Raw genomic sequence first — 13,498 nt, 5'->3', positions numbered from 1 at the left:
GGCGATTACCTTCAGAAAAGACTTCCCAACACTTAACTCTATATTCGATGTTAAAACATTTCTCTTCTTCAGATACGCTTTTTTCTCATTGCCAGTCTACGTTTTATGTCCTCCCTACTTCGACTATCATCAGCTCCTTTGCCGAACAAATAGCAAAACTCATCTTCAACATTTTTTGTCTCACACTTAATCTAATTCCTTCAGCACGCCTGATTTAATCGGCTACCATCCATTACCCTTTTTTGACTTTTGTTAATGTTCATCTTATATCCGCCTCTCAAGACACTATTCATTCCGATCAGTTTCTCTTCCAAGTATTTTGCTGCCTCTGACAGAATTACAATATCATCTGCTAACGGCAAAGGTTTTGTTCCTTCTCCCTGAACTTTAATTCCTTCTCCAAATTTTTCTGTGGTTTCCTTTACTATGTGTGGATATGTATAAGAATGGAGAAAGTGAAATGGGAAGACTGAGTAAGGAAAGAAGAAGTATTAAGAAGAGCTGGAGAAGAAAGAAACATGCTGAAAGTCATTATAAAGAGAAAACGGAACTGGATTGGACATTGTTTGAGGAGGGACTATATGTTGAAGGAAGGAATAGAATGAATGGTGGAGGGAAGAAGGGGAAGAGGAAAAAGAAGATACCAAATGCTGGACAATATCAAAGGAGACAAATATTCAGAAATGAAAAGACTGGCTGTGGACAGACAAAAGTGGAAGTGACTTAACCCATGACAAGACCTGCCGTAAAGCAGAATACCCATACTACTACTACTATTTACTATTTGCTCAATGCGCAGATTGAATAACATCGGGGATAGGCTACAACCCTGTCTCACTCCCTTCTCAGCCGCTGCTGCCTTTCGTGCCCCTTGACTTTATAGGTGCGGTCTGTTTCTGTACAAGTTGCAAATAACTATTAGCTCGCTGTATTTTATCCCTTCTACCTCCAGCATTTGAAAGAGTGTATTCCAGTCGATATTGTCAAGAGCTTTCTTCAAATCTGCAAAAGCGATAAACGTAGGTTTGTCTTTTCTTAGCATATCTTCTAAGATAAGTCGTAGAGTCAGTGTTGCCTCGATGTTCCTACATTTCTCTGCAATCCGAACTCATCTGCTCCGAGGTCAGCTTCTACAAGTTTTCCTATTCCTCCTTAAATAAGTCGTGTTAGTATTTTGCAGCCAAGACTTATGAAACTGACAGCTCGGTAATATTCATACCTGTCAGCACCTGCTTCCTTTGGAACTGGAGTTATTACATTCTTCTTGAAATCTGAGTATATTTCGCACTTCTCATACGTCTTGCACATCACTTATAATAGTTTTGTTATGGCTGGCTCTCGCGAGGATATCAATATCTACGGGAAAGTAGTCTACTCCAGGGGTATTATTTCGACTTAGGCCTTTCAGTGCTCTGTCAAATTCTCCTCGCAGTATCGTACCTTCCGTCTCATCTTTATCTACGTCCTCTTCCCTTTCTGTTATATTGTCTTCAAGTTTCTTTCCCTTGTATAGCCTTCTATACACCCTTCCACTTTCCAGCTTTCCCTTCTGTATCTACGTGAGCTCTTAATATTCATACAGTTGCTTTTCTTTTCTCTAAATGTCTCTTTAACTTTCCTGTTAGTTGTATCTATCTTTCGTTAGTTATACAGTCTTCTATATCCTTACATTTGGCCTCTAGTCATTCCTGCTTAGCCGTTTTGCACTTCCTGTCAATCTCATTTTCAGACGTTATTATTACATTCCGCCTGCTTCATGTGCTGCCCGTTATCACAACGTAAACGAAGTTGCCCGATTTTTTGGTGTCTGCCCAGTGTGTTCATGAAATACGGTTTACACTCGCATCGAGGTAGCATGACGTAAAAGCAGTGATCATAACCTCCAGGTACCAGAGACGAATATGACGCCTTGCCAGTGGTATTAGTTTCAAACCCGTGAGAAAATGCTGATTTAGTGAAATGCGGATCACGTGAACCAATTTCCGAGCGAACATGGAGAAGCAAACTGCGTGCGATGGACTGTTGAAGCCGGATACCATGCAAAAAGTGGTTTTGGGGTTAAATGATACAAAACCTGGACATTAGCACTGTAAGGGTGTGGTGTGACACGGTAAGTCGCAATTTGGCCTCTTTTGGAGTGACGCAAGGGGCACAGTGCACCGAAGATCCAGTGACGCTATTACACCTGGTACATAGTGGGTATAGTTTATTCTGGAGTGGCTCTGTAGTGGTTTATGGGCGTTTTCCGTAACATGACTTGGACCCTGTCATTCAGGCCACTGTGGAGATTAACCAGAATGTTTATTTCTACATCCCCGGTGACCAACTGTTGCCTTAATCTTCTTCATTTTCATAATGAATTGGAGGAAGCACCCACGTCTTGCAACATGACAACAGCCGCATTCACAACTGGACGTTTACGTATGTAGTGTGTTCGGTGTTCGGACACTCTATCACAACTCGCATGGTTTGCTAAATCACCTGATCTAATTCCCACATAAATGGCTGCGACCATTTGGGAAAACGGGTGACGTAGCAAACTTTTTTTTTTTCTACAGGATCCAAGAATCGATAAGTGGCTTCAGGTGGATATGGCATAACTGAAAAAATTGTGGACTCTTTTTTTCCTCTCCGAAATGAGGCGCTTGACAGGCCATACGAAGTGGTACACTGCACTAGCATGGTGTCTGCTGGGCGTCCTCACTACACCACTGGTGGGAGGGCGGTGGATGGAAGAAGCTGTGAAACGTAAACGACTTGTCTCAGCTCTCTCTTCGGTTGTTTCAGGGAAAAACCGTATGATGGCTGGACGAGGTTTTGAAAGCTGTTCCTGCATAATTCGTTTATTTGTTCAGATGGTTCTCATCTGAGCAGAAGGATACTGTTCTTCGTCCACTGCTCTTTGTAACTGTTGTGTCGAAGTATACAGCACTAACGTCCATTGAGGACTGTTTCTTGGTGACTGGATTCTCCAACATCATATCCATACGAAATTTATTTGAAGTTTCTAATTCATTCCTTCATGCTAGTTAAGCACATAATTTTATTGTACCTTAACTTTCATTAAAGTGAAATATACCAGTCATTAAATGTTGATAGATGTTGTACGTTCCGTATGTCTGGTATAAAAGCAACGTGCACACAGAGGTACAAGGTATCTTCAGTTACACCTTGAAGACACTACGGCAGCACACAATTCTCTGACCTTTATTACTGAAGTCAGAAGGCGAGGCCCAGTTGGACCTGTACTCTCGTCAGATACGTTCTTACTACGGCACAGGACAATAATGGAGAACAATACCAACAGAGAGTAGACGATAGAAGTTAATACGACCTATCTCTTTTCTGTCAGTTTTAGTTTGAGTGTATGGTAACGCAGTGAATGTTATTTGGGAGAAGTGATGTCCGAACCCTATCTTTGTTTCTTCAAACAAATTCCCTGTACTTCCTTCCATGACGAACGACACTACCGATCGGTTCCTCTGTCCCATTGCATCACAGCTAGTGTTGGTTTGTAATGACTTCACTGTCGACAAGGAGCTATACCCTAATTTGCCCGTTTTATTGTATTGTTATTTTGCAAACTGAATGCCAGTTGTTGAAGCACGAAAAAAAAAGTTCTGTGTAAAATCTCAGATTTTGAGCAACTCTCGCCTACTAGAGGTTAGCAGTCATTTCATTGACAGTCATAATGTACAAATATTTTGTAATATTTTTCCACAATAATTGATCTGCTTTCAGTCTTCTTTGTATGGCTGGGTGTAACAAGTTGTACTTTCATAATTCTCTCTCCTGGTGCAGTAAATACCGGAGTCTGTACAATCTCGCATTTATGATGACCATTCGAACCTTACACACATGTTTCATAATTTAATAATTCATCTCTCATATAACTTTCCGGTCTTTATTAGGTGTAATTCTGATCACACTTACGTTAGTGTTTCCAGTTATAATTTATTTCCGCTTGTAAGGTAGTATGGGTGGCTTCATTGTTTAGATATTAACAAAGTACGACATATAACCTATAGCCAACGTTTCTAATAAATGCAGTAATTTCGCTTGCAAGGTCAGTGTGGGTGGTTTCATTGTTACATATTAATAATTACTTTCTCTATAAAGATTGTTTGTTGCGCAAAAACGGTTATTACCTGCATCCTCTTCAGATTTCTATCATAGTTATACATATACAGGCCTATTCTAAATGATGGACCCATTTTCAAAAATTCGTATCTATTCAAGTACAAATTCAAAATGAATAAGCTTTATACCAATGAAAAGAGGCAGTTTCTGACGGGCGGCGGCGGGCGGGCGGTGATGGTTCGGAAGCAGCCGGTAGAGTTCACCCGCCAATAGGGCCGTCCTTCCCTCTCAAATGGCTCTGAGCACCAAGAGCATCTGAGGTCATCAGTCCCCTAGAACTTAGAACTGCTTAAATCGAACTGACCTAGGGACATCACACACATCCATGCCCGAGGCAGGATTCGAACCTGGGAGCGTGGCGGTCGCGTGGTTCCAGATTGAAGCGACTAGAACCGCTCGGCCACAGTGGCCGGCACCATTCCGTTCCACTGTCACTAGTGAGTGAGATGGAGACTGTGGAGCACAAGGTTTTCTGCGTTCTTCAGTTCGCGAAAAGTGAGTCGCAAATTGCAGTGCAGCGGGCATTTAGTACCAAATTCGGTATTCAACCACCAACTCGCAAGACCATTAGCCGTTGGTTTAGGCAATTTAAACAGACTGGGAGTGTGTGCAAAGGAAAAAACACAGGCCGACCGCGTGTGTCAAAGGCTGATGTCCAGGATTCAAGAAAGTTCTGGGCGCAGTCCCAGTAAGTCTACCAATAGAGGCAGTCAAGAACTGTGAATACCCCAACCAAGTCTATGGAAAGTTCTGAGACAGCGTTTGCTGTACAAGACCTACCGATTACAAGCTATGCAGGCTCTCAACCCCAGTGACAAAGAGAAGCGTCTCGCATTTTGTGGTTATGCGCTAGCAAAGACAGAGGGTGACGCATTTCTATAGCGTGTAATTTTTAGCGATGACGTGACGTTCCACCTTAGTGGCAAAGACAATAGACTCAATGTTCGGAAAGGGGTTTGGAAAATCCACATTCACCATTGCAACACGAAAGAGGCCCACCGAAGATCAACGTGTTCTGTGCCGCATCCCGTAAAAAGGTTTATGTACCATTTTGCTTTACAGAAAGAACTGTAACGGGAATCACGTACCTGGATATCTTGGAACAATGGCTGTATGGAAGATTCCCAGGACTTCATTTTCCAACTGAATGGAGCCCCACCCTAGTGGCACCATGATGTACAATGCTTTTTGAATGACCTTCTTCAGCGCTGGTTCTGTCGCAGGGGACTTGAGGAGCTGGCTCTGCACTTCTGGCCATCGAGATCTCCTGATCTCACACCCTGTGACTATTTCTCATGGGGTTACTTAAAGGAAGCTGATGAATTCTTCTCGGGTTATCAGCCGAGTGGTCACGTTGTCTTGTCGCAACGTTTCGATGAGTTTCGTACCCATTATCTTCTGATGAAGTCTTCTCCAGAAGATGATGGGTACGAAACTCATTGATACGTTGCGACGAGACAACGCCACCACTCGGCTGATAACCCGAGAAGAATCCGACATCTGAATACCCTGAGAAAGACTGCAATCGCATATAAAGGAAGCTGTTTACGTCCCGCCTCCACCAACTACCCTGAACGATGAGCAGAACCGGATCACTGCTGCTGTGCACTCAGTAGCAGCAGACACACTTTGGCGTGTACGGGACGGGTTTGGCTAACGCGTCGATGTTTGCCGTGCAGCCAGCGGTGGCCACATTGAACGTTTGTACCATTGATCGCATTTCAAATTATTAAATAATTATTAAAAGCTAATTTATTACAAATAATTAAATTTATTAAACTGGCATCAAACATTATGAAAAAAACTTTGACACTTCCTCTTTTCATTGATATATAGCTTGCTCATTTTGGATTTGTACTTGAAGAAATACGAAGTTTTGAAAACGAGTCCATCATTTACAGTAACCTGTATATATAATTAACTATATAACAAGACTTGCCACGGTATTGTTTCTCCATTCTGTACTTAACTCCCTACTTACTTTTTCTCTATTATAAGAAAAGTTGTTATACATTGTGTACAACTCCCAAACCTCTCATACTGTACTGAAGAGTTCCATTGTAACCCTTCTTTGAAGTTCAGCCTAGTGTTGAGGCAAGTTGTCTTCAGCTCCTTTGGCAAACTTTCTGTTTAGCTCCTTTTAAGTTGAATGTGGGTGCTGATTCATCCCTGACGCTGATGCCTCCTGTTTTAATTGTCACATCTCTACATTTCTTTAAATAATATCAACAGACGGCTCTTCTTTGTACGTGTTTGATCCCCCATTCGTGTGGTACTGTTTACGTAAGTTCTTATTAATGATTAATTTACTTTTGCATTAACTCGTGTATTTTCTCACTCAAACAATGTCAAAGGCAGCCTGAATACGCTGCCCCAGAGTCTCCACATCTGGAATGGAATCTGCATACACGATACTTTTGAGATGACCCCATAACTAAAAATTGCACGGGTTGAGATCCGGTGAACGATGAGGCCATGCAACTGGACACCCTCGTCCGATCCATCGACCAGCCGGCCTTTGTGGCCGAGCGGTTCTAGGCGCTACAGTCTCGAACCGCGCGACCGCTATGGTCGCAGGATCGAATCCTGCCTTGGGCGTGGGGGTGTGTGATGTCCTTAGGTTAGTTAGGTTTAAGTAATTCTAAGTTCTAGGGGACTGATGACCTAAGAAGTTAAGTCCCATAGTGCTCAGAGCCATTTGAACCATTTTTTTTTTTTCCATCGACCAGGGAACACACGATGGAGATGGGTCCGGAAGTTAACGGCTAAGTGGGCTGGAGCACCATCATGTAGTAGCCACATAACCGTTAGAATCATCAATGGCACTTCTTCTTGCAGGGGAGGCAAAGTCACCCCCCAAGAAATGCCGACAGTTCTGGCCTCTTAGGCGACGTGGTACAAAGACTGGTCTCAAAATACAGTCGCCAGTTATTCCGGCCCATACATTTCGGCTGCACCGATACTTATGATGTGAGGAACAGTACCACCCTCTAGGAGGAAACCATGCGTACTGTAACTGTGGCTGCATGTCATAGCACCTATTAGATCGTAGTCTCTCTAACAAAGTATGGTTGAATAAATGGGGTCTAGCAAGGAAACCATGCGTTTCCGGACATATGTTCATTAGATCTTTTTTGTTCCGTATCCTCTTATCGATCAATCCCTAGAGTTTGTACACAGTGGAAAAAATCACCCTGTGTGTGAGTCAGTAGAGGGGCAAAAAAATCATTCTTAACCACGTCTGCTAACTATATACCTGTAGTATGCCTACCAGAGAGTGTCCCCATTTAATGAGATGACTGTGAGTTTACAAAAGCACGTTAAGTATTTTAAATCAGATTTTGGGAAAATGATGGCAGATTATATAGGCATGTGAGTAGTCATTCGGAGTGGAAATCCGCGGATTATTCGCCGAATGGACAGGTTTGGGTGCTTGCTTGGGAATCAGAAATACGTGGATCTTTCATTGCGGAGATTACACGGAAAAGAGCAATTATGATGTCAGAAGTCATTATAGAGTGTCGTTCAACTTCTTTGTTTTTAGTACAAGCAGGCCGGAAACGTTTTGTGACTTAACCTTAGAGCATAAAACGAGTATGATGGACTCGTAATAACAAGTGGTGGTCATGAAGAAGAAGAAATTATCTCTCATAAAGATTCAAAAAATTTAGCTAACTAATTGCTCACGCATGCTTCGTTAAATAAGTGCTCAAGGAAGAGGCAACTGAAATTTGCTGGGAGGGCCATTCAACACCATGCTAAAAGTAGTTCAACAAACAAACAAGTCTTTAATATGATAGAATCGAAACAAATTACATAGAAGTAGACGAACCAACATTCAGAACGATTGTAGCAAGACTCAACAACTGGACGTAACTGTAGCATATAGGCCACGTGCAATTTCCTAACACAAAGAAATATACTTATTTCAGTCTGGTGACTCTCACTAGAAATTAACGATGGAATAAACCCTATGCGAAGTAGTGAAAGTCACAATTAATTCAGTCTGGGGATAAATTTAAACTAGCATAGTCACTTTGCTCTCCTAGTTGCCAAAGCAGCGGTTTACATCAGAACAAAGTGCTCTCGTGGAGATCCCATTTTCTAGACTTGTGGAATATTGTAAAAGACATAATGGAGACGCTGTTAACTTGTACACCTGAAATAAGACCATTAACCATCATGATTACTAAAATACAACCTGACACCGACAACCGCCTACATTCACAACCAAAAGCCAGAGATACATCACACACCACTGCTCTGAAGCACTTGAAAGCCAAAGATGGTAGTAGCAAAGACATCAGGCTGCCAACATAATGTCCTGAAGAGGACTACTCTATTTCGGGTGCCCTATCGATACAGACAAACCCCTCTAGATTGCCGTGTCATTTCTCAAGCTGGCATACCTGCCATCTATGTTACACGTCGCAGTTACACACAAAATTTACAGTTTAAGCCCAGTGACACGATGATGGGTCCTTGTTTTTCACGCGCGAAGGTGGTACTAGCACACAAAGATAATTTGATATCATTAATTTTTCTGGATGGGCAATGAATCCTTGATCTCCAATGCGGGTACAAAAATACGATCGGCTTCCTGCGCGAATCTCAAAGTAGCAAGCATTGAGGACATGGACGGGGTCTATGGGTAGGTGGTGGTAGGAGGCAGTGTGGGTCAGCTGAGCGGCGTGCTGAGGCAGCCCGTGCAGTTGCAATAAATTCGGCTCAGTGGTTAACGCAAATGCCTAGTCAGCAGGAGATCTTGGGTTCGAATCCAGATCTGGCACACATTTTCACTTGTCGTCGCTGATCCCGTACGAAGTCCCGATGCAGGTGATATTGGTATTTTCTTCCCTCTCACTTCCTATCCTCTATCCCCCTCTCCATCTTCAATTTATATAAAAGATAATTGTATTACACAGCCATAAAAGTATTCTCTCTTCTAGAGGCACACAAGTGACTTGTTGCGTCAACTGCAGATCAAGCCAACAGTCCAAGTGTTTCGGTTACTAAACGGCTCTAATGGTGCTATTTCAACGTATATTTCTGTCTGAGGATATAATCTGAAACTAGTTGCTGTCGAAAATGACGGTCGACTAGATAAAACTCTTGCTGCATTTACTTTCTTTTCGTTTTTCACATCTTTATAAATCGAACCAGTCGTGGGATTCTTGCCATATCATAAATAATATCATTGTTCCAGGACAGTGTAGTCGGTATGATGACATCCAAGAAGTGGACAGTAGAGGAGGTATTCAGATGGACTCCGGTACGCTTCGCAGAAGAGACTGGCTCCTGGGAATGGCTGGAGAAAATGCTGCAAGGTGGCGTGTCTCCAAAGGACTTCAGTGTCACAAGGAGAAGGCTGTCCGTCGGAGAGGCCGCAGCCTCGCTGATGCGCGAGGTCTGCAGTAAGGGCCACCTACAGCTGCTGAGGCTGGCGTTGTCGGTGGACGCGAAGCTGGCGTCGGCGGTTCTGGACAGCTGTGGGTCGACGCCGCTGCACGTGGCCGCAGCCAACAGGCGCGACGCGGTGGTACGGCTGCTGCTGGAAGCGGGCGCCGACTGCGAGGTGAGAGACGGCCGCGGCCGCACGGCCCTCCACGCCGCCGCCGCCAGTGGCAGCGTCCACGCCCTCCGGCTGCTGCTGGATGCCGGCAGCGACCCAGAGAGCCAGGACTCAGAGGGAAACACCGCGGTGCACCTCGCCTCCCAAGCTGGCCACACGACTATCCTGAACGTTATGTTCGACAGGGGTGTGTCTCGCTGCATGGTCAAGATGCAGCTCCTCTTGTCAGCTGAAAGTGGAAATGTTGAGGGGGTGAGCCTCGCACTGAAGTACACGTCTGGCTGGGGTGGTACGTGGAGCGACATGCACAGTGTGGCCATCAAGGGCAGCGGCACGGCAGTGAGAACGCTGATGGCCGCAGGAGTCGACCCCAACGCCCGCGACGCTAACGGCGACACCCCGCTGCACGCCGTGGCGGCCGCGGGCTGCCCGGGGGCGGCGGAGGCGCTGGTGGAGGCCGGCGCAGACGTGGACGCGGCCGACTCGAGCGGCTCGACGCCGCTGCACTACGCGGTGCGCGCTGGAAACCTGGGGGTGGCGCGCGTGCTGCTGGCCGCGGGCGCCGACGTGGAGGCGCGCGACGCCGAAGGCGACACGCCGCTGCTGCGCGCTGCCGCCAGGGGCTGCGCCGACACCGTGGCCGCACTCGTCGCCGCCGGTGCCAGGACCGACGCCGCCGACGCAGCCGGCAGGACCGCCGCACAGGTGGCCAGGCTGCTCGGCCACAACGAGCTCATCAGCGCCCTTCTGGACCTCGCACACAACCGCCCCGTGCGAAAAGCCATACCTGTTGTGGCCATCCCGCGTCCAGAAGTCCTTGTAGATGCAATATGCGAAGCTTCTTGGGAGTGACAACGGTTGGCACTCTACGCTACGTGCTCACAGCCATAGAGACATTTCACTTAGTGGAGTTTCGAAATCAGTTAATAAATGCAATGAAAAATTATCGAATGCGACAGCAATCGGTAGATGTGACGTAGACAGGCAAACAAACAAATATTACCGTTTCAGGATAATTGAATGCTTTACTCAAGAGTAACAGTTTCCGAAACTGAGCATGTAAATAACGTCTTGGTCCAGTACTGGTTCTTATGCAAGCAGTTATAAGGGTCAGAATTTGATACAATTTTTGGGTGTCCTCATGAGGGACATTGTGCCATATTCTGACCAATTGGCGCATTAGGTCGTCAAAATCTGGATCTGGTGTAGGACCCTTACCATAATGCTCCAAATTTTCAATTGTGAAGACATCCAGCCACCTTGATGGCCAAGGTAGGGCTTGGAAAGCACAAGGAAAGCATTAGAAACTCTCGGCGTCTGTGGTCGGCAATTTTCTTACTGAAATTTAAGCCCAGGATGGCTTGTCAACCGCAGCACCCTTACAGCACAGCGGTATATCGACGATTTTCTACATCCCGTTTTGTTTCCTTTCTTCACAAGCCATCCTGGGCTTAAATTTCAGTAAGATAACGCCCAACCGCAGGCGTCGAGAGTGTCTACTGGTTGTCTTAGTGCATGCCAAACACTACCTTGACCACAAGTTCGTTGGCTCTCTCCCCACCTGAGAACGTTTGGAGCATTGTGGGCGGGGTCCGCTAACAAAAGTGGGATTTTGGCCATATAACGGGCCAATTGGACAGAATTTGGCAACATATCTCTAAGAAGTACAACCAAAACTGCAGAAATGAATTCCAAACCGTAGCTGATTGCATTAGACATAGTGGTGGAACAATGCATTACTGATTGCACAATCTGTCAAGCTCTTTCTCTTGAATAAATCATTCAATTTTTCTAAAAACGTAACTATTTGTTTGTCTGTACATGTAAATCACATACACCGACATCTGTCCCATTCGGATAATTTCTTCGTAGTGCCTCTTTTTTTGTCTTAGAGAGTAAATCAATAAGGATCTTGTAGATAAACTGTTGCACTGAGATAGGTAAACTAAATAAAAAGTTTGACGAAAAATCTGAGGATTTAAAATCTGTTAGAGAGTAAAATTGTGGAGCTTGATGAAAATCATAACAATAAATGAGGAGGCATTTTAAAATGTATTAGCTGCAATTAAAACTGTATCAGGAAGAACAGAACAAAAATTCAACATAAGTTTTCTGAAAACTGACCCACATGAAAAAAAAATTGTTATGAGTGGGAAGCAGTTCGATATTTGTCAGGTTCAGGTGAAGGGAACTTCAATTGTAAGGACGCAGAATTTCAGGCAAGCAGTGACGAAAGAAAGAGCTACCACGAGCTCCGGCTGACGAACTTCATCAAAACCTGAAAGATAGCTTAATTCGGAAGTATATGCACTGACCACACATACGTGACAAACTCACAAAAATTATCAGAAGTTTTCGTTCGCTGCTAGATCAAGGACCTTTCCAGGGTCCCATATGCACAAAATCTACTGCTTTACATATCTCAGTATGGCATGCCTGTATTTTTAACGTAATTTATGCTTTCGCTCGTTTTGCATCCTGTCATCATGTAGGTAGTTTCTCGTCATGCGGAGTTCAGTAAATGATTGGAGCTTACTGTCTGGTAGTTTAATTATCCACTTCCAATTTAATTTCACATTACACTATACACAGTCAACTTCCTTCTTTTCCGTGTCGACCCATTCGTCTTTCTTTAACTGGCTAAGATGGTAGTTTACTAAGAGATTAGATATATTCAGGAGGAATGGTTTTCAAATCCTGATTTTGGTTTTTCATAGGTTCCAATGAATCATTTAAGGTGACTTGTCATGTTATTGCTTCAGTACAGTCAGATCAGAGTCAGTCCTCATTTGTATCCAGCTGGTATTGTCCTCTGTCTTTGTTAAATACAGTACAGTACAATTTATCCTGTGCCATCTTGTATGTTGTCATGACTGTCAAACTTTAGACAGTTTGTGGATATTTCACTGCCGTAGGTTACAACTGGCACCGTCCGTTGATGTATTGATCTCACTGACTATTCATGCTTAACTATAATATTCGGTTTAAAAGATGAAACAAAACCTACTCTTTCCCGTTTATTTCTTTCAGTCCAGTGAATGTTTTTATTTGGCCCCTGTACTTGAATTCTACAACTGTTTGCTTTTTGTTAACATATGGTTTTTTTCCGTCTTTGGTCTTGTTGTAGTTTATTTTCAGTCTTGCTCTAACACTGCTCCATCAATACGTCGCATTTCTTACAATTGTTCTTCATTAGATGAATAACTAAAATAGCTTTAGCCACAAAAGAAAGGAGATCCAGAGGATTATTATCCTGCTCAGCTGAATCAATTATAAACCTCCCCCTACTACACAGAAAATAGTTTTGGCAAAGGGATTTATCTAACTACCAATGCAATTATTATATTTCTACATTCATAACGTTACTGAATAGAATATATAGTCTTGATATTCAGTTTCATTAATGCGTTTTCAGTAGCTATCAATATACCAAGAATTAAATTCGTGTGGTCCCAAGGAGTCCGTGTAACTTTAAACGAAAATCTACAAAATGACCTAAAAAATTTAATTTGGTGGAACCACTTCCATAAATAGATTTAGATTGTTTGATTGAGAAATAACTTTCATGTATTCATGGACATATTGAAAGAATCTTCAACGAGCCAGACGTTCCGCACCGTTCGTTAAGTATCAAAGTGTATTATTACGGTATACTGATAAGTTTTACTTATGGACCGTCTGACAGTAACTGAATGAAACACAATTTTAGTGCCATACACGTTTCGCCTTTAATTTCTGCAAGGCATCATCAGCGGCCTGGAATATGTACATATGTTTGCTATGAGG

General features: G+C 43.7%; 1 protein-coding gene across 1 annotated transcript; it reads left to right on the top strand.

Moving 5' to 3' along the window:
- Positions 1–9,361: 9,361 nt before the first annotated feature.
- LOC126456263 (ankyrin repeat domain-containing protein 65-like) lies at positions 9,362–10,564 on the top strand. Its single transcript, XM_050092015.1, has one exon. It carries the CDS (start codon positions 9,362–9,364, stop codon positions 10,562–10,564), a length of 1,203 nt encoding a protein of 400 aa, XP_049947972.1.
- The last annotated feature ends 2,934 nt before the right edge of the window (positions 10,565–13,498 follow it).

Source organism: Schistocerca serialis, chromosome 2, assembly GCF_023864345.2.
Source record: "Schistocerca serialis cubense isolate TAMUIC-IGC-003099 chromosome 2, iqSchSeri2.2, whole genome shotgun sequence".
Taxonomy (NCBI): domain Eukaryota; kingdom Metazoa; phylum Arthropoda; class Insecta; order Orthoptera; family Acrididae; genus Schistocerca; species Schistocerca serialis.
Note: the sequence above shows the minus strand (reverse complement) of the source record. Positions and strands in the feature narration are given on the sequence as shown.

What these genes read in the sequence shown, in the direction of transcription:
- LOC126456263 (XM_050092015.1), top strand. Translation starts at nt 9,362, where the DNA reads ATGATGACATCCAAGAAGTGGACAGTAGAGGAGGTATTCAGATGGACT.